Source organism: Macrobrachium nipponense, chromosome 11 (genome assembly GCF_015104395.2).
Source record: "Macrobrachium nipponense isolate FS-2020 chromosome 11, ASM1510439v2, whole genome shotgun sequence".
NCBI classification, from domain to species: Eukaryota; Metazoa; Arthropoda; class Malacostraca; order Decapoda; family Palaemonidae; genus Macrobrachium; species Macrobrachium nipponense.
In genome coordinates this window covers 22,757,635-22,781,608 of record NC_061087.1, presented here as the reverse complement: position 1 = coordinate 22,781,608, position 23,974 = coordinate 22,757,635, and the positions used below count along the sequence as shown (strand labels likewise).

The window sequence follows — 23,974 nt, the reverse complement described above, 5'->3', positions numbered from 1 at the left end:
ACTCCTGCTACCTACGTGTGCAACTTTTGTGTGCGCGTATGTATGTATGTATGTGTGTGTGTATGTGTGACTTATTGATTATGCATGTCATGTAGTGGTTGAGCGATGTCGACTGGAGATGGGGTTGCATCAATTAGTGTGCAAATCAGGTAAATGTCATTTTCTCTCTCTGTGTGCGTGTGCGTGCGTGTGCGTGTGTGTGTGTGTGTGTGTGTGTGCGCGCGTGTGTGTGCGTGTGCTTGTGTGTGAGTGAGTGACCATGGAGGTTGCGGCGACATCTTAAAGTGAACTTAATTCGTCGTAAGTGCGTCAGTTGAAATTGAAGCGTCCTTCGTTTCTCTCTCTCTCTCTCTCTCTCTCTCTCTCTCTCTCTCTCTCTCTCTCTCTCTCTCTCTCTCTCTCTCCCTTCCTTCAGTGACTTCAAAATTGCAATATTTTTAATGCCGGCTTCCCTGGCTTTGTCATGTAATGAATTAATTTTTAAAAGTTTCAATAGCAACTAGTAAAGTTCGATGTGGTTGGGTATGTCAGAGTTGCTCTATTTCTAGGTGACTAAATATGCTACATCTGCATTTTATGCATAGTGGGTTAGTGAAATGTGACTTAGTTTTAATTTTCATTCGCAAGTCATTGGAATAAATTTTGTCACTAAAAGACTTTATTTTGATATAACTGTTAATGTGTTTCCAGCGCAGGTTTGTTAAGGTTGTGTGTGCGTGTTTTTTTTTATTCTTCTCCTCCTCCTCCTTCTTGTCATTAAGAGCGACTTAGTCATTGTAGCTGGTTCGAGTTTTTGTCTAAGGAATTGTATAATCGAAAAGGTGGATTTAATTAAGACTTGTTTGTTGGTTGGTTACCTGATATTGCTAGGGTTATAGTTTACTTGCAGTGTTTTTAATTTTTGATTCCACATTCACAGAGTTATTTCCCCTTTTTTAATATTTTTCTCCGTATTTCCGGTTTTTTTTTTTTTTTTTTTGCGTCATTGACAATAGTGTTTTTTTTTTTTTTTCGGTGTTTCGCGTAAATGTTTCATGTGCGTCATTGGCAATATAGTCTCTTTCTAATCCAAGTATGTCAAGATTCGCATGAGCCATTGGGGGAAAGGTCGAGCGCTAACGATACTGGCCTTAACACAGATGATATTCTCTTTGCCCCAGATATCGTAATAGTTCGGACCTTGTGATGGAAACGCGCCATCGCACGGATTCTCGATGTCTGTGGGAGAATTTTATTTCCTTCCGAATATTATTATTACATCATAATAACATATGGTCCCTTTGTGGATGCAACGTCTGTTCGCGGCTGCTGCTCTTTTTTGAATGATGAATGTGTTGTAAGACTTGTTTTCTCGTCATGCACTTTTGCCAAGTCTCTCTCTCTCTCTCAATCCTCTCCTCCTCTCTCTCTCTCTCTCTCTCAAACCACCCTATCCTGAAAGCTGCAACCTAAAATAATGATCTGTCTCTTTCCCACCACATGTGTTGACACCGGCGAAGGTTAGGTTTCAGAACTTTTAATAGCTAATATTTTTTATTTTTTTTATCTAGAATGTCAGGCTGAAGGCCAGAATGTGGGCTTTCACGATCATTTAACATTTCTATAAAAGCAGAAATTCTTAGTAGGTTTAAGTTCGCACGAGTTTATATATAATTATTTTTCTTACTTATAGGTACAGTCTTCTCTAAACAAAACTTTTGAATCATTTATACATACAATATAAAGTGTCCATAAAGTCCAAGTTCCATTATAAGCAATAAATATATGTAATGGTACTGGACTTTATGGACACCCTGCATATATAATTTTTTTTTCTTACGTATAGGTACATATATGTACACATGTATGTGTGCACAAGTGGACAAAGGCTATCCAGACAAAGCTTTAGAATCATTTATACACATATAGTATGTATTTTTATATATAGTTTGTGTGTATACGCACGTAGGCTTATAATTCATCTAAACATAACTCACCAATTAAGGAAGGAAAAATTTTTGAAATTATTTAATCCGCTTTTGTCAATCTGCGGTGTTAAAAATCTACTGCATTCGGTCGGCTCTTTCTCATGCAAGACTGCAAGGGGAGGTTGAAAGAGAAGGTAGGTAGTCGCGTGTGGGGTGGGGGGAGGGGGGGATGGGGAGGGGGTGCGGTTTCTGGTCCCTGGCACGGGTCGATGGGAGGACTGGCCCTTGGATGGGGGGAGTGAGGGGGAGGGAGGGGGGAAGGTTCTAAAGAGCTTGCACGTGAATGATCATGTGATGGGGAAAGCACTTCTTGGCGCTCTCGCTTTTGTTGTTTTTCTTGCTGTGTTGTTGTTGTTGTTGTTTGCCTAAAGCCGTACCGGTTGTCGCCGTTGCTGCTTCTTCAGACTCTTGGCTTAACTGTCCAGGAAGCGCAGAAGTCTCTCTCTCTCTCTCTCTCTCTCATCTATCTCCTCATCTCCTCTCTCTCGCTCTCTCAGTAATATTTTTTTTGAAGATTCATATCGATTCACATGTTAACTGTCCAGGAAGCAAGATTCTCTCTCTCTCTCTCTGGCAATATTTTTTTAAATGTGCATATCCATTCGCATTATATCAGCCGTCCAGGAAGCATATATCTCTCACAGAAACATACATATCCTTGAAAGCAGATTTCGTCGTATGAATATAAAATTTTCGGTTTCCCAACAGGAAACTTTTTTTTTCTTTCTTTCTTTCCTTCCTTTAGGAGTGAGATTGGTAGCTCACGCCTCGTTTCCAGCCCATGGCAGATCCGGGCACACCTATTTAACAGCTTGATCGACTGGTCGAGCTCGAACCACGGTCATTTCAAATGTTAGCGTGGCGCTGTACCAGTGAGCTAAGGCTCCAGGAACACGTGTATGAGAGAGAGAGAGAGAGAGAGAGAGAGAGAGAGAGAGAGAGAGAGAGAGGGGGGGGATCGCGGAGGTGGAGTGGAGCTGCCCACAATATCGTCGCAATAGATGAAAGTGAACGCGAATGGATGAGATGAGTCGATTGTGTGTTAAGGTGCGTTAAACATCTGACGTGGTGTATATATATTATCTGCAGCTGTCGGATTTTATATAGGAAAGCTTTGCAGCTTTACGTGGGAGGAGCCGATTTGGGATTGGTTTCTCGGGATGGGATTGGTCAGCTGTGTGGTTACGCTGCTGTCATCCCCCTCCCCCACCTCTAACCCTCTGCCCACCCCCTACCCACCACCCCCTCAGCGTCCCATTCATTTCGTGGTCTGAACACTTGGTATTTGAGGTAATAATACCTTGATCCGCTATCACCGTATTTCAGCAAACAACTTACGTGTTTTGGCCAAGCACTATATTTAGCGACTACCTGAATGTATATTTGCTACTAATGTGTTGGCAACTTGGTAAACAAGAATTACCTCCATGGTAACGGTTTTGTTATTCAGCTTAACACCTTTGCAAGTACTTAGTAGTTGCAAAGAACAGCTTGATTGTTTTAGCAGGTAGGAAAACAGGTGCAGATATGCTTTGTCGAATAATACATAATTTAAAATTATAGATATGGGCTTGAGAAGATTTTTTGAAAAGATTTTTAGTTGTAGTATTATTACTGCATGAGAACTAAAGAAAATCTGGACTGTTGAAAAGCGTAGACGTTTGAAGCTGATGATTCAGTACAATACAGTAACTGAATACAATTACGAATTAGTAAAAGAATATGTAATTTTATTTATTTTCGTATTAATTTTTCTACCAATGTGTAAGTGGTCGAGAGTGTGTGTTTGGAAATTGTCGAAACCAATTCTTTATTGCCTGGAAAATGTATTAACCGCAGTTTATCCTTGAAGTGCACAAGTGGATCTTGTTAATTAGTCCAAAAATTACATTTTCATGTTTATATATATGACGCCAAACACGGCATCGGAACTGCAGGTTGTGGCCAGTGATTTTACGGATTGGATGTAGGCCTGTTGTAAGATCCAGCATTACTCGGTCTAAAGGACGAAATTGGAACTAGATTAGAGATGGATAAAGGAGGGAGAGACTTATAAAAATTCTTAAAGACCTTTAAACTGCTGAGATAAGCATATCCTAAAAATTGGAACAGACCACGAGCAATAATGCGTAGTAAGCCGACTAAGCAATTCAACGCACATGCACGCACGGCATGTTTGTCTTAGGCCGAAAATTAACCAACATCCTCTCTCTCTCTCTCTCTCTCTCTCTCTCTCTCTCTCTCTCTCTCTCTCTCTGGTAAGACACTACATAGCCGCATTGGCAGACGAATTGTTTAGATTCATTCTAAGCTGAGTTGTTGTTGTTTTTTAGACCTTGCAACTGTTGGATGTCTTCTGGCCTCTTGCGTAGTGTAGACTCATAGAATGGAGGTTGGTCTGTGTTGAGACTTTCACGCGATGCCTTGAATTAATGTTTGTACACAGTCGGCTCAGTTTGTGGCTTTGTCCATGTGCACGCACACTAAGCATATTTGATACTTTGAGAGATGTGAACGAGTTGACGGCGAAGAGGTCATTTGTTTTTGACTTTAATGAGAGAGAGAGAGAGAGAGACGAGGTGAGAGAGGAGGATGGGAACGTGAGACGGAGAGGAGAGCAGCAGAGGAGAGAGAGTCTCATCTTGTTAGACGTTGTCTGACAGGGACGGTTGACAGTGACGCGTATAATGAAAGGCAAAATGTTCGGAACACCAATTTGGTGCTCTTCAACTCTCGGCTTTATGAATTATTGATAGAAGCACATAAGCTGGAAATTTGAATTTTAATCGCATTTAATAAGTGTGCCCTTGAATTATTCTGACAAGTCTCCTTGACACTGAATTATGATGGTATTCAAGCAGGTGCTCTTGAATTCGTGAAATATTTTAGTATAAAAATTTAACTTTGTTTATTGAAGTTCAATTTCTTACATGTATACTTGAATGTAAATATTTCGCTTTTGATTTCAGTTAAATGTACATAGTTTTTTCACGGATTTCTTTGAACTCTTCATATCCATCGATACATTAGTACCACGAATCATCAGGTTCGTGTTGTGGATATACTGAACATTGTACTTTTAGTATTACGGATCATTGAGGTCTGCCTTACACTCTGGATCCAGAAAGTATTGCGGATCCTGGTTCCACTAAACGCCAGGGGCAGTTTCCAGTCAGTCGTCAAGCGGTATCTTGATACCTGCATATCAATTGAATTGAATCGAATCTCTCTAACCTTGAGCCGTGCTACAGCGCCTCCATGGCCTTGGAAGTACGCTCTCTCTCTCTCTCTCTCTCTCTCTCTCTCTCTCTCTCTCTCTCTCTCTCTCTCTCTCTCTCTCTCATATTTGTTACTTTATAGATTTGTTCATTAGGTTAAGATAAAGGTAATTCATTGTTTTATAAATACGTTCGGCTCCGTTTTTATATAGGGTACTAGACGCACTTTTCTCTCTAGTTATTATATTATTATATACAATCCTAAAACGCAGAGCTGATATATGTAAGGGCCGTGTATAGCGCTTTGCCGGTCCGCCCCCATCCTGAGAACCAGTTGCGAAAAGGCCACAGGGCAGCAGCCATCATCTAGAGACAAGCCATGAGTCGCAATGCACTTCTAAGTTCTAACCCCTCTGCGTCGCCCCAACCAAAATTTAGATAAATTGACAGGATGAGAGGTCGAGCGAACTCATCATACCTACCTAACGTGTGAATCATTTTTAATAGTTCACATACCTAACCAAACTAGAGTAGGGCCTCTCAACATGTGCACCATCAACATCCTCGGGACATGTGCACCGTCAATATCCTTGGGGAGGGGGGACGGTTAGTATTGGTGCGCAGTAGACGGTTATGTCCGACGCAATTGATCACTTGATAATTATATTCATCTTAAGCGTACTAGAACCAAGTGAGGAGAGAGAGAGAGAGAGAGAGATAGATTGATTCGACCCACTTTAAAGTACACCAGGAAGTTACTACGGCTGCGGATTGAGTTTTAACGCTAGTGTGGTATTTTATTTTTTGTCTTAAATCCTGCGGGATCGCTTGAGAGAAGACTTGGGAATAGAATGTGAACTAGACTTCGAATTTTAGGACAAATGAGTGTTTATCATCTCTCTCTCTCTCTCTCTCTCTCTCTCTCTCTCTCTCTCTCTCTCTCTCTGCGTCTACTCGAACTTAAGGTTTTAATCTATTGGTCTAATGTTCATCCACTATCATGAAGAGTAAGCTAGTCCTACTGCATACGAGAAAACAACACATACGCAGTTGACTCGGTTAATAATACCCTGTCGAACAACCAGCATCATTCCGACTATGTGACTCTTCAGAAGCCGGTACCTAAATGACGGTGATAAAGAATCAATTATTGTTCGGTCATGCTTCGTGGTAAATGGGCGGTGACGACACGCTTGTGTCCAGGAACGCTCGGAGTAAAATTAGTTTGCCGAGCGATTGATGCTGCTGGCTGTGGCGTAATAAAGGAGTTTTAAACTACGTCGTCAGAGATTGTTTTGTGCTTTTCCCCGTTATTTTAGGGGACTTTGCAGGTATTAGAGTTCTTGTAGGATGGTTTGCTGGTTGTTGAGAGTGTTAATTTCACTATTATTGGAAACTTTGGAGGTGTAAGAGTGCTTGTAGGAAGGTTAGTTGCTTGTTATAGTTTTTCCTGTCGTTATTTTAGGAGACGGGAAGTTTTAAATGCATTTGTTGAGAGAGAAAGAGAGGCCGGGGGGCGGTGGGGTTTATTACCCGTTGCAGATCATTAGTACTATACTCTGTTTTTTTTCATCTGTCCATCCGCCTGTGGTGTTTGCGCATGGTAACACTGCGTCCCGGGTTTTAAATAATATCATATTTCGAATATTAACGGTGTAATTCGCACACAGTAAATTATTAAAACACTTTTCAGTTGCAAATGTACACCCAGATATTCTTTTATTTACCTAAAACTTACTAACGTCATGCCACGTAGGTTCATGTATTATCATCACCTTTTTTATTTGTTTTTTTCAAATTAACGCTCTAAATTTGTGCTTAATCGTTGGAAGAGGGGGGAGGCGGGGACCGATTGGTGTTTCCAGCTTGTCCTTGAAAGTCTAGTATCTCAAAAACGCGTCAAACTTGTCTGCAAGTGAGGGAGCGTGGATATTCCTTTTATACAACTATGCAACAGATCAGTGCCTTGTTTGAAAAGGCCTCTGAGAAGCGTTTAGGTTTTCTGTAAATATTGTCAATCATGTTTAGATGATGATTCTGAAAGATTCTGAGTCTTCATGAATTAGGTTCGAGTGAGAGAAAAGTTGGGGGGGGGGGGGGGTGGGCGGGAGAACTATGTGGAAGGCGTTAGACCATATGGTTGATTCAGAGGGAAAGTGTTCACGTTAATGACTGTCTGCACTTTTATATTTGCAACAGCAGCTCATGGTCAGTGAGAACTGTCGTTTACTTTCCATTTTAGCCTCTTATTGTTTTCCGCCTAAGTGGCGCTCTGGCAGTCAAAGTGCTACGCTGTTGTGACTTGCCAGTTTTGGCACAAGGCTTACTGTAAGCAACATCTTGCCAAAACTACTATAACAAGCACTGCCAATTAGGTCGGCTTTGTTTTTGATTTTGGGGGTCTGGTCTGGTGGCATGACTATTGATTCTCGTTACTCCTTTCCTTCACAGTGCCACACCTCAGTATTTCCAACCCCGAAGGAGTGTTTTGAAAGGTGCCCTAAATCATCCCATCGGCCCCTAGTCGCAGATCCTTTCGTTCCTTTTACTGTACCTCCGTTCATATTCTTCTTAATTCCATCTTACTTTCCACCCTCTCTTAAACAATCTTTTCTTAGTGCAACTGCTTTGAGGTTTTCCTCCTGTTACACCTTTCAAACAGTCCATTTCCCTTTCAGCGCTGAATGACCTCATAGGTCCCAGCGCTTGGCCTAAATTCTATTTTTTTTCTTTCCTTTCCAGTACTGCATACGGGAATTTTAACAGTTCCTAAGTGTAGTTAATTGTTTTTAAGAGGCTTATTAGCTCTACAAGTAAGGTCATTGTTAAAACATAATTTCAACATGGGATTTCAACATGGGAATTAAAAGTTATAAAAAGCATGAAGTCGAATACCAAATTTCACAGTGCCCCTGAGAAAACAATTATACTAAGTCACATTCAACTTCAACAATTATACGAAGTCACGTTCAACTTCGTGACGGTTTGCTCTTCAAATAGAACGTTGGAAGTTGGAGAGAGAGAGAGAGAGAGAGAGAGAGAGAGAGAGAGAGAGAGAGAGAGAGAGAGAGAGATTTTCAGTGCTTTAATCAAATACCATTGGCTTTGCATAGGGGTGACAGCAGTCTTCCAAGAACTCACGGCATTCGGTGACAAATATAGAGATTGACGGATAAAGATCGAGTTGAAGTAAGAATTTGCATGCTGAGAGAGAGAGTGTGTGTGTCTTCCCATGAGGTAGCGTGGTCATAATCCCAACGGTCTAGGACTCTAGGTATATAAGAGCGAAGAGAGGTTCGCTAGTCAGTCAGTGGCAGGACAGTAACCTTCCCCCTTCCCCCCGCGGGGGTGTGCATCCCGCTGCTCGAACCCCCGACTCTATAAAGGTTTCACATAGCAGCAAAGTAGTAGTAACCTTTGGCTAGTGGGGAGGGTGGTTACGCGTAATTCAGTTATTGGAGCACACTAAGTAAGACCTACGGATAAGAAACTATTGTTATCCTAACGGCTCCCTCTCCTTAGATAACTGCAACCAATTTATCACTGAGGCTGAATTTTTTACAATTTATTTCACAATTTTCTTTCTTTGTTGTTTGCCATGTCCTTAAGTAACAGCAAGCTACTGTATCCCACAACTGTTTTTGAATGTCAAAAAATTATTTGCATCATTTTAGTTCCAGGGATAGTAAAAATGAGTTAATGGCAAGTAGTGTATAACGTAAGAAAAGATAAATACTATATTGGAGAGAAGGGAGATTTGAGCACTTTTATGTACCCTGAGTTAGAATATTTCAAATAATCCGTTCTCTTAATCCCCGTCCACGCTAGCGGGCACTGCCAGACGGCCAAAAGCAGTTCTTATAACCCGTTTAACTATACTGACTGGCTGAGTATGGAGCCAGAACAAGGCGATTGTCTGGTAACACTGCTTCAGAAGCGAGAGAAAAGAAACGGCTGGAAGTGCCTGACGGGCATGCCCGCTAGTGTGGACAGGCCCTTAGGGGAGATCTCGTAATTATCTTGATTTCAGGTTCATTAGAATTCTATTTTAAAACATGCTCTTTATTTATTTCAGGTTGCATGGCATTCATCGGTGTGATGGTATATTTCTTGACGGGTTGGTCGCTGGGTCCCAACTGGGTGGAAGTGGATTTGGAGGAGAAGCTGGTTTTCACAGCCTTCTTCATAGGTGCCATCTTCTGCCTCGGTCTGTCCTTCACTTTCCACACAGTCTCCTGCCACTCGGAGTTTGTCGGAAAGCTCTTTAGCAAGTAAGTACTATAGAAATTGTCAAGCATGTAGTATTTGTATTAAATTTTTTACATTATAAGTTTTGAGGCATTGTAATGCACCATTCATGCTTATTAGTCTTGTCTTGTTATGGTATAAAGAATCCTTATGGCGTTCTCATTTATCGAGTTGTATGGATTCCTGTACATCTAACAAAACTGCAGTGATCAGCAAATCTTTTCTTGGGTTGTACAATTTTCATGAAGTTCTTCAAATTATCCTAATCATTAAATTTGCTCTAGTATTATTGAAGAAATGCAAAGGTTTCAAGGTGCTTACAATAGTCACACGTTAACATTAAAAAGTACAGTAATGTACACTATATTGTACTATATGAGGTAAGTCTTAATATCATATTTGTTTTCTTCCAGATTGGATTACTGTGGTATTGCTTTATTAATTATGGGATCATTCGTTCCTTGGTTGTACTATGGGTTTTACTGTGACTTCCAACCAAAACTCATATACTTAACGGCTGTTGTTGTCCTTGGCATTACAACTATCGTAGTCTCCTTGTGGGAAAAGTTCAGCACCCCGACTTTCAGACCACTACGTGCAGGTAAGCAGGCCCATTTGATTGATACAAGCTTTTTACTATCTAAAGACTAAAACTAGTTTTATAACCATAGGTTACTTTGCTAACCTTACTATACAAAACTTTCTGATTAAAGGAAATTTTCTTGAATTGAATGTATCACCTTGGTCAGTTAATGGAAAATAGCTAAATATAAAGTACGTATTGTCTGACAGTGAAAAGAGGGAGTTGTTAAACAGCAAAATCCGAGTCCACGATTAGAGAGATGAAAGTTTAGTTTTCGTAATGGATTTTCAGTATCTAGATGTAGGGATGTAAAATCCTTCCACAGTGATAGGTCCTCATTTGAGGATTGAGGACTTAAACGTTTGATACTTCACTAACACATATCTATTTGTACCCTCAGGTGTTTTCTTAACATTTGGATTGTCTGGCATCATCCCAGCAGTACATTATACACTCATTGAAGGATTTGACTTTGCAATTACTCGTGCCTCAATGGGCTGGCTTATCCTCATGGGAGTGCTGTATGTTCTTGGGGCACTACTGTATGCTGTCCGGGTTCCAGAAAGATTCTTCCCTGGAAAATGTGATCTTTGGGTAAGCATTTTGATTTTCAATAATAGAACAAATCCTTCTGGTGGTTCTAGCAAGACCTCGGGAGCTGGCTCAGGATCTTATTAGATAATCATGTAATGAAATAGATATTTTTTAGAAATTTGTCTGTATTAGGCAGATTTTAAATGTATACCATGGTATCCTTTTTTGATATATTTTTTTTCCCATTCCAGTTCCAGAGTCACCAGATCTTCCATATTCTAGTGATAGCTGCAGCTTTTGTCCACTACCATGGAATCTCAGAGATGGCAATGTACCGTCTCACACACGGTGATTGTACTGTGGAAAACTTGCCTGCAAATGAAGCTCAGGACATTCTTTAGAAAGTTTAAATAATGTTAGAATTGAGTGGTGTTGTGTGGTTTGTTATGCGACTAAAGGCAGTAGGTGCAGACCATTAGCAGGCCGGACTTGTTTGAGAGGCACCATGCATTGCAGATAATCATTATGCCTACTTATTTTTTTTTTTTTGTGGATTATTTTCTTAATCTTGATATCTCTTTATTAGGATCCAGTAATATTTTCAAGATCAAAACCTCAGCATGTGTCATGTAATGGGAAACAGTACAATAACATGCTGTAAATGTTCATCATTTAAACAGCTTTTCCAAATCATGCCTTTAAATACATGATCAAATTGACATAATGGAAATGAAGTCTTGGTGCTTTTACAAGTGAAGCAAAAATGATTACCTTGCACAACTGCCCACAATTAAAGTATGTGTATGTTCCGTCACTACCTAAGGGCATTTTTTTGTAATATATTTATTTGGTACAGTACAACCAGATTTTAGTACTGTATTATTTAACTTTCTGGTAAGAAAGTCTGTTTGTATAATTTATTCTGTTATATGAGCTTTGGTAAAATGGAAATTCACTTTTATGTTCTACAGTTAGATTTATACATTATTTGAAATCACTGCCGAGTGCCCTCGTCAGTTCTGTTAAGAATTTCTAGTTGGCATAAAAAAGTTAAATCTTGAATAGTTCATACCACTGACAACCTTGATGAAAATGCCTTGCTAATTCTTTTCCATGCATAAAAGTTTAAAAGGGACATTCTCCTTTTGAAGGTTGGAAGAACAAGTCATTTTTTTTTTGGTATGTAGTGGAGTGGTAAAATCTTTTTGTAGGGTTGTACCATCCACCTTTTAATGCTAAATATATTTAATAAAAAAGTCTCATTTAATATAATTTGTTAGCTGGAATAAAGGTATTTATGCTTTGATGTATACATGTATTGTTCCGTCAAATGTCCTTGCGCAGGGTATTGCATTTCACAGGGGGTATGAGGTTATGGTCTTTATAGCTAGTTTTATTCCATATTGCCAACAATTTTTCATGAGAGGCACTATTAATAAAGAAATAAGTGTAAATGCAACCTTGTGAGTGATATTCAATGGGTACATATGACCAGATCATAGGCTGATGTAAATTAGATATCTGGAAAAGTGAAGCATTTTATTTTGTTTTCCATGAACATAAATATCAGGTGGGGTTTTGAGTACTTCCACTAGTATTATGTAAGAAGTTAAGATGTTTTGTAAGTCCCTGTATTTGAGGTTTGAAGTTTCATGGTTAGTAAATGAAGTTCTAATATACACAGTTTTATTTTGAGTCTGCTAGAAACTTAACTATATTTTGATTTGACCAGAAAGCTGGGCAACTTATAGTATAAAGAGCAAATCACCAAAGATATCTATCAGAAATACAACCAACAGTTTGAATATGCTGTGGTTAGGTAAAGGAAGCAGCTAAAGTTTCCTGTGGGAATATGTTCAGTATCTTAATTGAGCATTAAGGTATAGTGCTACAGTCTGCTTTTGATAGTTTTTTCTTATGGAATTTTTTGCTGAAACCTTGACTCAAGAACATAAATTATATAACTCGTTAATGTGCTGTATTTAAGGGGGCAATATTGTTGGAAAAGTTTCCAGTTGATAACTTCCACCAAACTTGAGTGATCACTTTTCTTTAAAGGTTCTTTTGATATTACCTACAAACGAGGTTATCAGTATTGAATTATTTTTTCTGTATTTTCTTCATATTACTATGTAATAAGGTGATCAGTACAGTTTAGAAATCATTTTTTTTATGCTGTAGTGTCTTTTAATTAATTTAATTGGCACGAATAACCTTAAGATGTGATTTGGAAAAACTGATGTTCTGAACCGAATCTAGAACCACTGTACACATCACAGTTGGTGCTAAACTCTGGATGAGATCATGTTTAACTGTGAAACTCTGACTAGTAGACTACTCATGTGATGTGGTGGTGGCTGAAAAATCTGAACCGTGGTAGCTCCAAGCAACCAGTTCATTGGAAAAAGGCACGTCATGTTTTCATGTACTGCTTCAGAAATGAGGTCTTAAAAAAAAAAAAATGTGAATCCAAGAGGCTCAAGTAGGCTTATGTTTTATAGCTATGGCATTAAAGATTGCGCTTTCATAAACTTGTTTAGCTGGATGATAACGTACGACTATTCGTTTTGCTTGTAAAGCAATGTGGGTTGGTGATCAAAGACCCATTTAATCTCCATTTCATGCAGGCCCTTGTCTTTTTCAGTGTAGTGATGGTGCTTTCCAAGTTATAAAAATTAAAGCTGAATTAGTAGCAGACATTTTAAGAAGTCCTTTAAAATAATCCTTGTGTTGTTGTTTTATTGTATCCATAGTATGTACTGTAATGTATTTGTATCTACTGTTTATCCTATTGCAGTGTAGCCCACAGTTTAATATAAGACATCAGTAGTGAAATGTATTGCCCCTTGCAGAGTTGGATTTTGCTGATTATTATCCACTTTGCTTGTCTAAGCCATTACAACTTGAAGCTGTATAAAGTGAAGCTATACTACTGGATGATATTGTGTGTGTGCTATGTTCAGTATGAAAAACTCTAGATTTTCATTTCCTTAATATTGTCGGTGGTGATTGTTGCTTTGGTCAAACCAGTACGGTACAGCGTTATTAATACTGTTGACAATACATGTATGTACTTATTTGAATGAAAACTGCTCTCATTGTCATCTGATAACTTTGAAGAATCATTTACAGACATGAAATGGAGTAAGCGGGTGTAAATGAAATGGAGTAAGCGGGTTTGCTACCATTACCACTCATCATGTGGCTGAACATTTGTTCTTATGAGTACAGTGCAGCCTGAATCTTCATTTAGCAGATGTTAATATTTTCTTTACAGTCTTAAAATTTCAAAGCTGATATTTATGTAGTAAATTACAGTATAAGGGTATTGTCTTCTAGAATGTTTAATTTATAAAATATAAGTTTTGAAGTTTAATATATTTTTTTCTGAGTTGCATTTGTATAAAAATTGTTACATGTGAAACAAATGTTTGTTACACTGTAATGAAGATAGAGGAAATATATTATAATGAATAAATTGTCTCTTTTATTCAAGGTTCCCTTGTATTTATGGGTATTTGACATTGCCTAGCTCTGCTCAAAATATTGAATGTAATTTCTGGAACAATTGACTGTTAAGGTGCTATATTGAATTAATATTAAAGGATCCCAAATCGGGTTAGGTCTTAGGAGCCATATTTTTTCTTATTTCCTGTTTGAGTATATTTTCTTTAATTACATTTCAGACATATATTCTCTAGTAGTACATTTCAGACATATATTCTCTAGTAGTAGAGTATTTCACTTAATTTTTTCCACAATTTACTGGCCCTTCCTTTTTTCCAACAATTGGACACCACTCTTTTCTTAATATCCACCTGCACTATCCATAAATCGTGGCATTCCTTAGTCTCACCTTTTCAAGATTTCAATCTTTGATAGTACTACTGTTTCCACTAGATTAATATAGACCTTGTGAATGCATCAAGTATTTAATTATTTTTTTTATTTACCAGAATATCTATACTATCCACAATGCGACATTCATTCTGACACATTTTTACTATAAAATGGCTCTCCACCTCTTTAACCAATTTAATTTTCTTAGTATGTCACTTATATTTTGCATGCCTGAGCATAATGAATACTATGTACTTATTATTTATTTTTTCTGGTCATAGCAAGTTATGATTAGTTTCAGTGTTCAGTCATCCTCTTCATTCCTCTCTCCACCATTTAAACATAACCGCTTGAGATTTTGCTGTTAACACCTATCTGTATATAATACTTTTTCTGCGCTTTATTTTAGAACACAACCACTTCCTGAGATTTTGCTGTTAACTTTTCTGCAAATAGCACCCTTTCTGCACTACTTTCAGCTTCTAACATACTACGTACTATGATAACGGCAAAGACTCTGGGCTGGTTTTTGACAAACAGCAGTGTTTACCTCAAATTCTTCTGATATGCCTGCCACTCTTTCACTCTGCTGATTAACATCATTATCTTGTCTTTACCACAGAGGATAGTGAAGGATTTGATTTTATATATTTTTGGCATTATGCCAAGCACTGGTGGAACTGAGGCCATTTAACACGAAAACAGAAATTGAAGTAAAAGGTAACAAAGGTTTTAACAGGAGGAAAACCTCACAGTTGCACTATGAAACAATTGTTTGGAAGGTGGACAATAAGATGGAAGAAAGAATATGAACGGAGGTACAGTAAAAGGAATGTAAGTAGTTGCAGCTAGGGGCCAAAGGGAACACTGCAAAGAATCATAAGTAATGCCTACATTGTACTGAATGAGGTACAATGATGACACTATCCCCTCTTCAGGGAGGAGTGAACGAATCTTTGCCCCTGTAATACTGATCTAATAGTTTTTCTTGACACTTGAGGTTGGTGACATCCAAAGTTTACAATGTGCTGTTACTATAGAAGTTACAGGTTCAGTGCAATATCCCTTTAGTCCCAGCAGCCCAACTTTCTGCCGTTTATTTTCCACCTGCTGTTTTTGGTCTTCCCACCAAGCTGGCCAACTTTTTTTATCGTTGAAACTAACCTTTTAATACAATACAAACCTGGAAGTATGCTAAACTGTTAATTGCCAAAAACCAACATACAATATCCAAAGATGCTTTATATGTAACATAAAATTGAAGATTGTATACTACACTAAAGGACTGGCATGGCATGCTAGAAAGCTATCGAGCAACAAATATAAGCACAATCCTAACTGAAAAAATCACACAAAAAATTTAGTCAACCTGAACATGTAAATACAGTACACCAAAGACAGCAACAAACTGGGTGTGTTACATGTATGTAGGGTACGTACTTGTATGTTTGTTAGTTTGTATGGTGTTTATTCCCATTGGAACCAACAAAATTTGACAGTCCTCTCTTGTTAAAATGTGAATTTTTGGGCAAACCGCATTTTCATTGTACTGCTTTGTAAACAAGATATTTTTAAGCAATATTTTTATTTTCTTTAGTTATAAAGGATCTAAAACAAAAAAACATTATTTTACACTGCAGGCGGATTCTGCCAATAATACAAAATATATACAGAATATGAAATAAAATACTGTAGTATACTGGACTTTATAAGTCCTCATCATAAAGCATCACTGTCCACTTAAGAGATTAGTGCAGTTCCAAAAATTAATAATTCACCATCTAAATTCGATGTACATGCCACAATTACAAAGAGAATTCAATCTGCACACAGTATAGTGATCACTTATTACATATTGAATTAAATTCACTTTGCTATCCCTTAAAACCAAACAGGAGTTATCCAATGCAAAATTTTAATCTATAAGATTTATAATTTCTTCAATATGAAGAATTTTCCCTAAACACTCGTTGAAAGCACAAAATATTACTTGCACCGAAGAATTTCCTGTGTTATAACTTTAACTAACAAATTAAAATCAACATTAAGATATAGTCTCCAAATGTTCCTAACTCTACCCCACACTTCTGCCGGGAAATTTGGTGAACTTATACCATGAAAAACTCGTGCCATAGCACGGCCCGTCCATCTATGATCAACATGTGTTGACAACACATTACGAACACTACTACAAATCTGTCTTTCCATATCTGGACGTAAATAAACTTGCTCTTCAACTCTTACATCTGATAAAACTTTACCCTCCTTGGCAAAATATCTGGAAAGCTCTTCACGTAGCTTCAAACATCTTTCCATATCAACATCATCACAGCACAAAAGTATCGTCTTATGAGAAACAGACTGCAAAAGCTGGTAAATATAGTGTAAATTACGTAACTGCTCCTTCTCACGTAACTGGATGCGTCGGAACATGGCATCAAGTAACTGATCTCTCTCATCATCTGAGAGATCCCCACGAGACTCAATGTGAAACGAAAGATCACTAAACTCAACAGAAACACCAGATCTCTTCACTTTTCCACCACCAGGTAAGTTCTGTGTATTCCACTCTAAGGCTTTGAGTTCTCTTTTGACTATCTTACTGTCCCACCCCATTCGTGAAGATACTTCCACAACTGGAAAACTGATTCTGTTACTTTTGTCCATATTTATCCCTTTTTCACATTCTAATGCAACGGCAACAGCTAAGGGTGGACAACGGCGGCTAACAGCCACCAACTGACGAGGTCCACCATAACAAGCAACAGTGCAGTTTGCATAAACACGTGAACTGAGTTTTACTAGATTACCCCAGTGTAGCTCCAAATAGCAGAGCATAGTTTCCAAGTTTTCTTCTGGTAAATCAAGCTTCTGCACCAAGTCATCAATACTTAATGCTACCTCATGTTTTGGACAACATGATGATTCAAATACAGGAAAAATTTCTTCTGACGTATTTGCATCTTTTGGACTGTGTCCACTTGGAGTAGATGAAAGTAGCTCACTAGGAGTAGATGAAATTTGTCCACATGGAGTTGATGGTAAAATTTGCGGTGGACTAGTGTCACATTCCTTTTTACGTGGAGATTCTTCACTGTTATTCAGATGCTTTGAATTCTGACATGAACATGGTTTAAATACTTGGTCAAGAAGTTTCCTCACAATTCCTCTATCAAGTGAGTTTGCATAGATGTGTCTTTTAAGCTCTTGAATATCTCTCCCATCTCGTGCATCTAAGAAAAGATGACAATGAGCTACTTCACCATCACGACCAGCTCTTCCAATCTCCTGTACATAGCTTTCAATGTTCTTTGGCATGTTAAAGTGAATAATCCCACGGACATCAGGCTTGTCAATTCCCATCCCAAATGCCACTGTAGCAACTACAATTCTCAGTTTTCCTGACATGAACTGTTTCTGTACCTGCTGCCTCCTATATGAGCTTAAACCTGCATGGTAGGCTTCAGCATCATATGACAGTGCTCGAACTCTTTTCATATTTTTCTTTACATCAATTTTTGAAGGTTGCATGAGCTGAGTTCTGATTAATGTTGCAACTCTCTCACACTCATCACGACGTGTACAGTATATAATAATGGAATAGCAGCTGGAAAACCTGTCTCCCTGAAGTAAGGCTATAAGGGCCTGCTCACGCACTTCATCTCGAGATACAGACAGTAACAGATTGCTGGGGACACTTGCACCTCTAATAATACCATTATCAAAGTCTTTTATTTCTAAATGCTCAGCAATACTATATGCAGTGGCATGACGGGCTGTTGCAGTTAACCCAAGGATTGTTCTGACACCCAATCTTTCCCTTAGAACTTGACACACTCTTAAATATGATGGACGAAAATTATGGGACCATTCTGAAACACAATGTGCCTCATCCAAGCAGGCAAAAGCCACAGGAGGCAAATCTTTGAGAAGTGTACCTAATATCCCTCCAGACTGAGTACCAACAATAGCTTCTGGGGATACAAGTATTATCTGTGCATTGCCTGCCTGTATGGCATTGATTGCTGATGTACGCTGGCTATTGTTTTGATTGGCATGAAGACAAACAGCACGTAAAAATCTAGGCAGCCCTGTGACCTGATCTTCCATGAGGGACACAAGTGGTGATATACAAAGGGTGACACAATTACTGCGTTTGGCATAGAGATATGCTGGAAGCTGGTAACATAAACTTTTACCTGAACCAGTTGAGAGCACCAAAAGAGTAGACATACCCGACAAAATTCTCATAATAGCATTCTCTTGTCCAGTTCTAAATGATGTGTAACCAAACAGCTTTAAGGCTTCAAATACTTCTGTGGTTGTTGGTAAAACATCACCATTTTTTAGTTCATAAAGTGGATCCAAAGTTGGACGATCACTTGTATTAAAACCTGATGGACGATCACTTGTCTTAAAACCTGATGGACGATCACTTGTATTAAAACCTGATGGTGCAGCAGAGGCATAAACCTGTGAACTAGATGGAATACTATTATCCACACAAGTTTCTTTCACACTACAGAACAGCCCATCAAACTCATCATTTGGGAACTCATCATCAGCTGTTTTATTAGAAGGATTTTGCTTACTTTTCTCCCCATCACAGACATCTCTCGCTGTAGTAATGGGAGAGGGAACTTTCGTATTTTCCTGAAATGAAAGACTTTCTGTTGCAGATTTTATAACTTCCACATTACTATCAATGCTACTCTCATCAACTGGGTTTTCTATCACTTCTCGCTGCTCACTGTTATGTAATTTTCCTACTGAGACAGAGGTTGGTTTTACACCCCTTGCAAGAGCAGCAGCATCCTCTAAACTAAGAAAAGTTGATTCATTTTCATCATACTCTTCTATTGGCATCAAATTGTCACCCTTCTTCCCTATACAATTTTTAGCCCAGTGACCAAAGTCACCGCATTTGAAACAGGTCAGAGATTTTTTAGAAACTTCATCCCCTTCTTCAGCACTGTTCATTAGTTTCTTCTTTTTCCACTCCTTATGCTTATATTTTTTGAGGTTCAAGTGTTTCTTACCCCGTACAAATACCTTTTTCTTCAAGTTGATCCGCACATAATTCTTATTAGCTGAACCACTCAATACTTTTTGCCTAAATCGTTCCTCTGTATTTAAATATGTCTTGGCTTTATTCTTCTTTCCGCCAGACTCTATGTCTTCAAGTTCATCATAATCTTTAATATCTACAGATTCCTCATTTTCAAAGTGAGATGTTTCTTTATTAGCTTCCATATTCTTGACCTCATCACCATCATTATTTAACTCTGTGGTCACTTTTCGTTGCACAGCCCTCCTTGGTCTGCTTGCTTTAGTTTCTGGTAAGGATGAAGGGACTCCTGCTTTAGATGAGCAGTCAAGTTTAACATCTCTAGAAACATCAGAATTTTTTTTGTTTCTTGTTACCTGGGTTGAATTAGACACACCAGAGCATGGTGCCTTCCTTCTTTGTTTTGTCCTTTGGACTTTAATGGGTTTACTTTCACAGTCCTCTGGTTGAACAACAGGTATTGCAGCATATTTTATGTTTTCTACCTTTTTGCGGCTGTTTGCAGTTTTAGCAGATGGTTTTCTGGCCTTGCGAACTCTCTTTGGCGGAGGCCAGGATGACTTGATTTTCCCACTTTGTTCTAATTCCTCTAAATCTTCCTCTCTCCTTCTTTTAACACTGATTTCACCATCATTATCATTTAACTCATCATACTCTACAATGGTGTTCCTTGTTTTGCGTGTTTGTGATCGCCCTCTTCTAGGAACAATTTGAGTGGCTTCTTGTTCCCCATCCATGTTCCCATCAAATTCATCAAGACTACAAAGTTCATCATTCTCACTTGTAACAGATTCCTCACTGCCCCCAGCATAATCACTCTCTGAAGACAGATTTTCACAATCCTCATCATCAGAATAGTTGAAATTTGTTGTCCTGGCAATAGCATTGTTTTTCTGTCTCCCAACGCTTCTCTTTCTACCTTTCCCTGACTTGGCTGACTTAAGAGATTTTTGTCTATTATTTTCATTACCAACAACCTTTTCTTCATCAAAATACTCATCATCTTGTTTGCTTTCAATTTGTAGATCACGTTCACTACTTTCTTGGGTACAGTAGTCCTTTTCCTTAGACCCACTTATATTCACTCCAGAAACTATTTTATTTCTGTCTTTTTTTATTGCTTTTGGATGGGACAAGTGTGAATTTTCCTCTTGTATACCATTATGGTCACTTTCTCTTACATCATCATTCCATTCGCAGTCAGTAAGTTTCATCTTCCAACTATCATCAGTTTCAGAATATTCACTTGGGTCAAATTTCAAGTCAGCATCAGACCCAATGCAACGGGCAAGCCAACCTCGATTAAGAGAAGATCGTTTTTTAATGTTTCTCTCTAACGGCTCTTCACTTATGATACTTGCTGAGAGAGTACTCAGTGACTGAGATACAGATTTACCTATGCTTTGGCTCTTCTGCACACGAAAGGGGATCTTTGGTGTACTATCCAAATCATAACTACCTGCAGCATTTGAGTTAGTTGAATTTGCAGAGACACTAGAGTCCTCGTAGGAAAGAGAATTTAGTTTACTCTCAAAGCCGGAAACCTCAGAATGCACATTGCTATGTCTTTCACAGTTATCTAAGGAGACAAATAAACGAGACGCAGGACTCTGTACATCTTCCTGTAATAAATCTCCAACAGTACTACAATCTGGAAATGGTGCATCATTACTATTGTTTGAACTCTGCTCAGGGCTATTTCTTATATAATTCTCCTTATCTACTGAATTTAAATCAAGCGCAGAAGGCCCACTCTCACAGCATTCTTTACTTGCAGGTGAAGCAGTTAAACTGCTTTTCTTGAATCGATTACCCGGAGTCAGTTTTTTCAATGATGTTCTTACTTTCACAGACCCACTTGCTCTGAGTTTTTCTGCCATTTTACTATAAAGAGAATCTTCTTTGATCTTTGGTACTTCTACATTACTTTCTACTTTATTGAGATGCTTTCCCCAAACACTAATTTTAGGCTTTTCATTCAAGGATGGATTGGCACAACTTTCCTCACAGGGGATAGGGTGGGGGGCATGTCCACTATCTTTAACACAGCTTTCATCTTGTCCATTAACTGCTAAAGCCTCAATTCCATTACTGGATGGGGTATTTTGACTTATTTCCACATCACATTTAGTCCCGGGTATAGAATTTTCATTCTTATCACTGGGCATACTACATGAATTTCGAGAGCCATCCAATGTTTTTCGATAATAACAGTAAACTTTGTATGCCTTTCTTATGTCTTGCGGAGCAGAAGTCAGGGCATCCTTGTCTGGGCGACATCCATTCATGGAAAAATACTCACTTTCCCATGCCTGAAAATAAAATAAAATCTTGTCAATGAACAAATTCTAAAACCCAACCACTTTTTTAAACAATACAGCTATGTTTTGCACAAAACTCACTTTCCAAGTAAACACAATCAAAGCAAATGCAAAGAAGGTTATCTGGCATCTTGCACTAATATTTGAAGCAGCTCTGCATTTAAGAGAAGAGAATGATAAAAAGTTTTCAGAAGGATAGTGTTTATTGGTGCACATCAAAACTAAGATGTGTGGGTATGAGAGGCATATTATTTACATAAATGAGGCAATGACAAAGTACAAGGTTGGACTCTTGTGAGTTGAATGCTATTGTAGGATGAATGGTGATAGACATGGGTACCTCTTAAACAGGAGAAGATGCTGTCTTAAAACATGCAATTACACTTGTGTTTCCAAAGTGGCAACAAAGTAGTCAATCTAACAACATCAAAAGTACCTTCTAACAGCAATGTAAGTCTCCATACTTGCAATAATGCCAGGAAGTGCTGTTACTTTGAAAACCTCAGGATATCTTCTAAAACTATGGGTTATTGAAGGGTATACGTCTGTTGGAAAATTCTTTTAGATAATAATTGCTAGTCATATGGTCCATATTTGTAATTGAGGGGTACGATTGGTTTCTAAGGTTGGCGAGATTGTACTGATAATTGTTCTTTAGAACACTGTTTTAGGTACTTTTCAGTCCAACATTTATGGCATCTTCCTTTGCGATGTATTGAGGATGAAGTTTGTTGTGGTGACAATATCAGGTATGTCACCTTGGGACCCACTGATTAACTAATCTTGCACTATGTTCCCACTCCTAGATTCACTGGGCCTCACTAACATTTTACTCAACAACTCTGATATCAACAAAACCTGGGGTAATTGCAACTTCAAGATTTCTATCACAAAGGATCTTATTGTTTGGAAGGTTTTCTTGCCTCACAACACTATCAGAACAGTGTTCTCCTATTTGAATGTCAGCTGCACTCAAGTGATATTTTTCTTCATGTGAAATTGCTAGAAAGGATGGTTTTGTCTTTCTCAACAGGTATCAGATTGAAACAATCAAGGTCTGATATCCTGTTCAGCCATTTTCATAAGGTTTATTTTAGCAGAGACATCCTCCTAGTTCACTATGAGCCTCAAGAATTAAAACAATGTTCTTCTTAAACATCTATCATGTTAGCTGAGGTAGTTTATGCGCTAATTTTTTTCTAAGAAAGTACTCTATTGAGATGGTTATATCTTGGTCCATAGTTTAGGCAGTATACTGCGAATTAAGACTTACTGTAGAAATTAATACAACATTGATGGACGGTTGGTGGTCTCCTTACAGCTTCTCCTATGACAGATGGTAGTTATACCGAGACAAAAGAATGAAGAGTGACAGGTATTAGCTTCCCTGTAAACAAAAATCTACTAAAATCATAATAATTCCCAGTGACTACCACTGGCAAAGTAAGCAGGAGCTTCATGGCCTGTTAAAACAGCAGTAACTGAACAGAGAGGTGCTGTGTTAAATAACAGAGATGCAAGTACAGGAAAAGCAGCGTTTACCCCATAAGGATACAATGGAGAGGGGAAGGCAAATGCCCATATTACCTTGAGACTGATGCATGAAGGTATACAACTCATGCATGCTTGCAGAAGGTAGGCCTAGGAAAGAGGCAGCCGAATCTGATATCTGTGGCAAGTTACCATAATGTAGGCTTCTCTTCAGGCTGCAAATGTTCTAAGGCATCCATTAACAAAGAGGAAACCAAAAAAGATAAAAGAAACAAAGCAAAACTTCTAGCACTTTTACACTACAAATAAAGCATCCACCACCTTCTGGCATGAGTTAGGAAAGAACCAGATAATATATTTTTCAGAAAAAAAAAAAAAAAAAAATGTAGAAGTCTTCTCTTTGAAATCTGAAGCAATGGACTTAGAAAACGTCTATAATTTTACACATACAGTAGTACCTCGAGATACGAAATTAATCCGTTCCGAGGCGCCCTTCGTATCATGAGGTTTTCGTATCTTGGACCACATTTTACATGTAAAATGGCTAATCCGTTCCAAGCCCTCCAAAAACACCCCATTAAATTTCATAATACGTAAAGATAAATTGACCTATAAACAATGAAATACTACAACAATTTGGACCATTCAATATGATATTGTTATGATACGGAGGTGGGTGGGCACTTTGATTATATATAACTGCC

The 23,974-nt window shown here is 38.3% G+C and overlaps 2 protein-coding genes across 3 annotated transcripts in view; one reads left to right on the top strand and one right to left on the bottom strand.

Moving 5' to 3' along the window:
- The window catches only part of LOC135196577 (adiponectin receptor protein-like), a 41,996-nt gene extending 27,968 nt beyond the window's left edge, over positions 1-14,028 (top strand). Inside the window, exons 5-8 of the mRNA XM_064223447.1 lie at positions 9,261-9,456; positions 9,847-10,034; positions 10,417-10,610; positions 10,802-14,028. Of these exons, the coding sequence (XP_064079517.1) occupies positions 9,261-9,456; positions 9,847-10,034; positions 10,417-10,610; positions 10,802-10,951 (728 nt within the window). The 3' untranslated portion in view covers positions 10,952-14,028. The remainder of the gene's footprint in view (positions 1-9,260; positions 9,457-9,846; positions 10,035-10,416; positions 10,611-10,801) is intronic.
- A 140-nt stretch (positions 14,029-14,168) lies between these two features.
- The window catches only part of LOC135196437 (uncharacterized), a 304,074-nt gene continuing 294,268 nt past the window's right edge, over positions 14,169-23,974 (bottom strand). For both annotated transcript variants that reach the window (XM_064223311.1, XM_064223370.1), the window contains exon 3: positions 14,169-21,770. In XM_064223311.1, the coding sequence (XP_064079381.1) occupies positions 16,377-21,770 (5,394 nt within the window). In that variant the 3' untranslated portion in view covers positions 14,169-16,376. The remainder of the gene's footprint in view (positions 21,771-23,974) is intronic.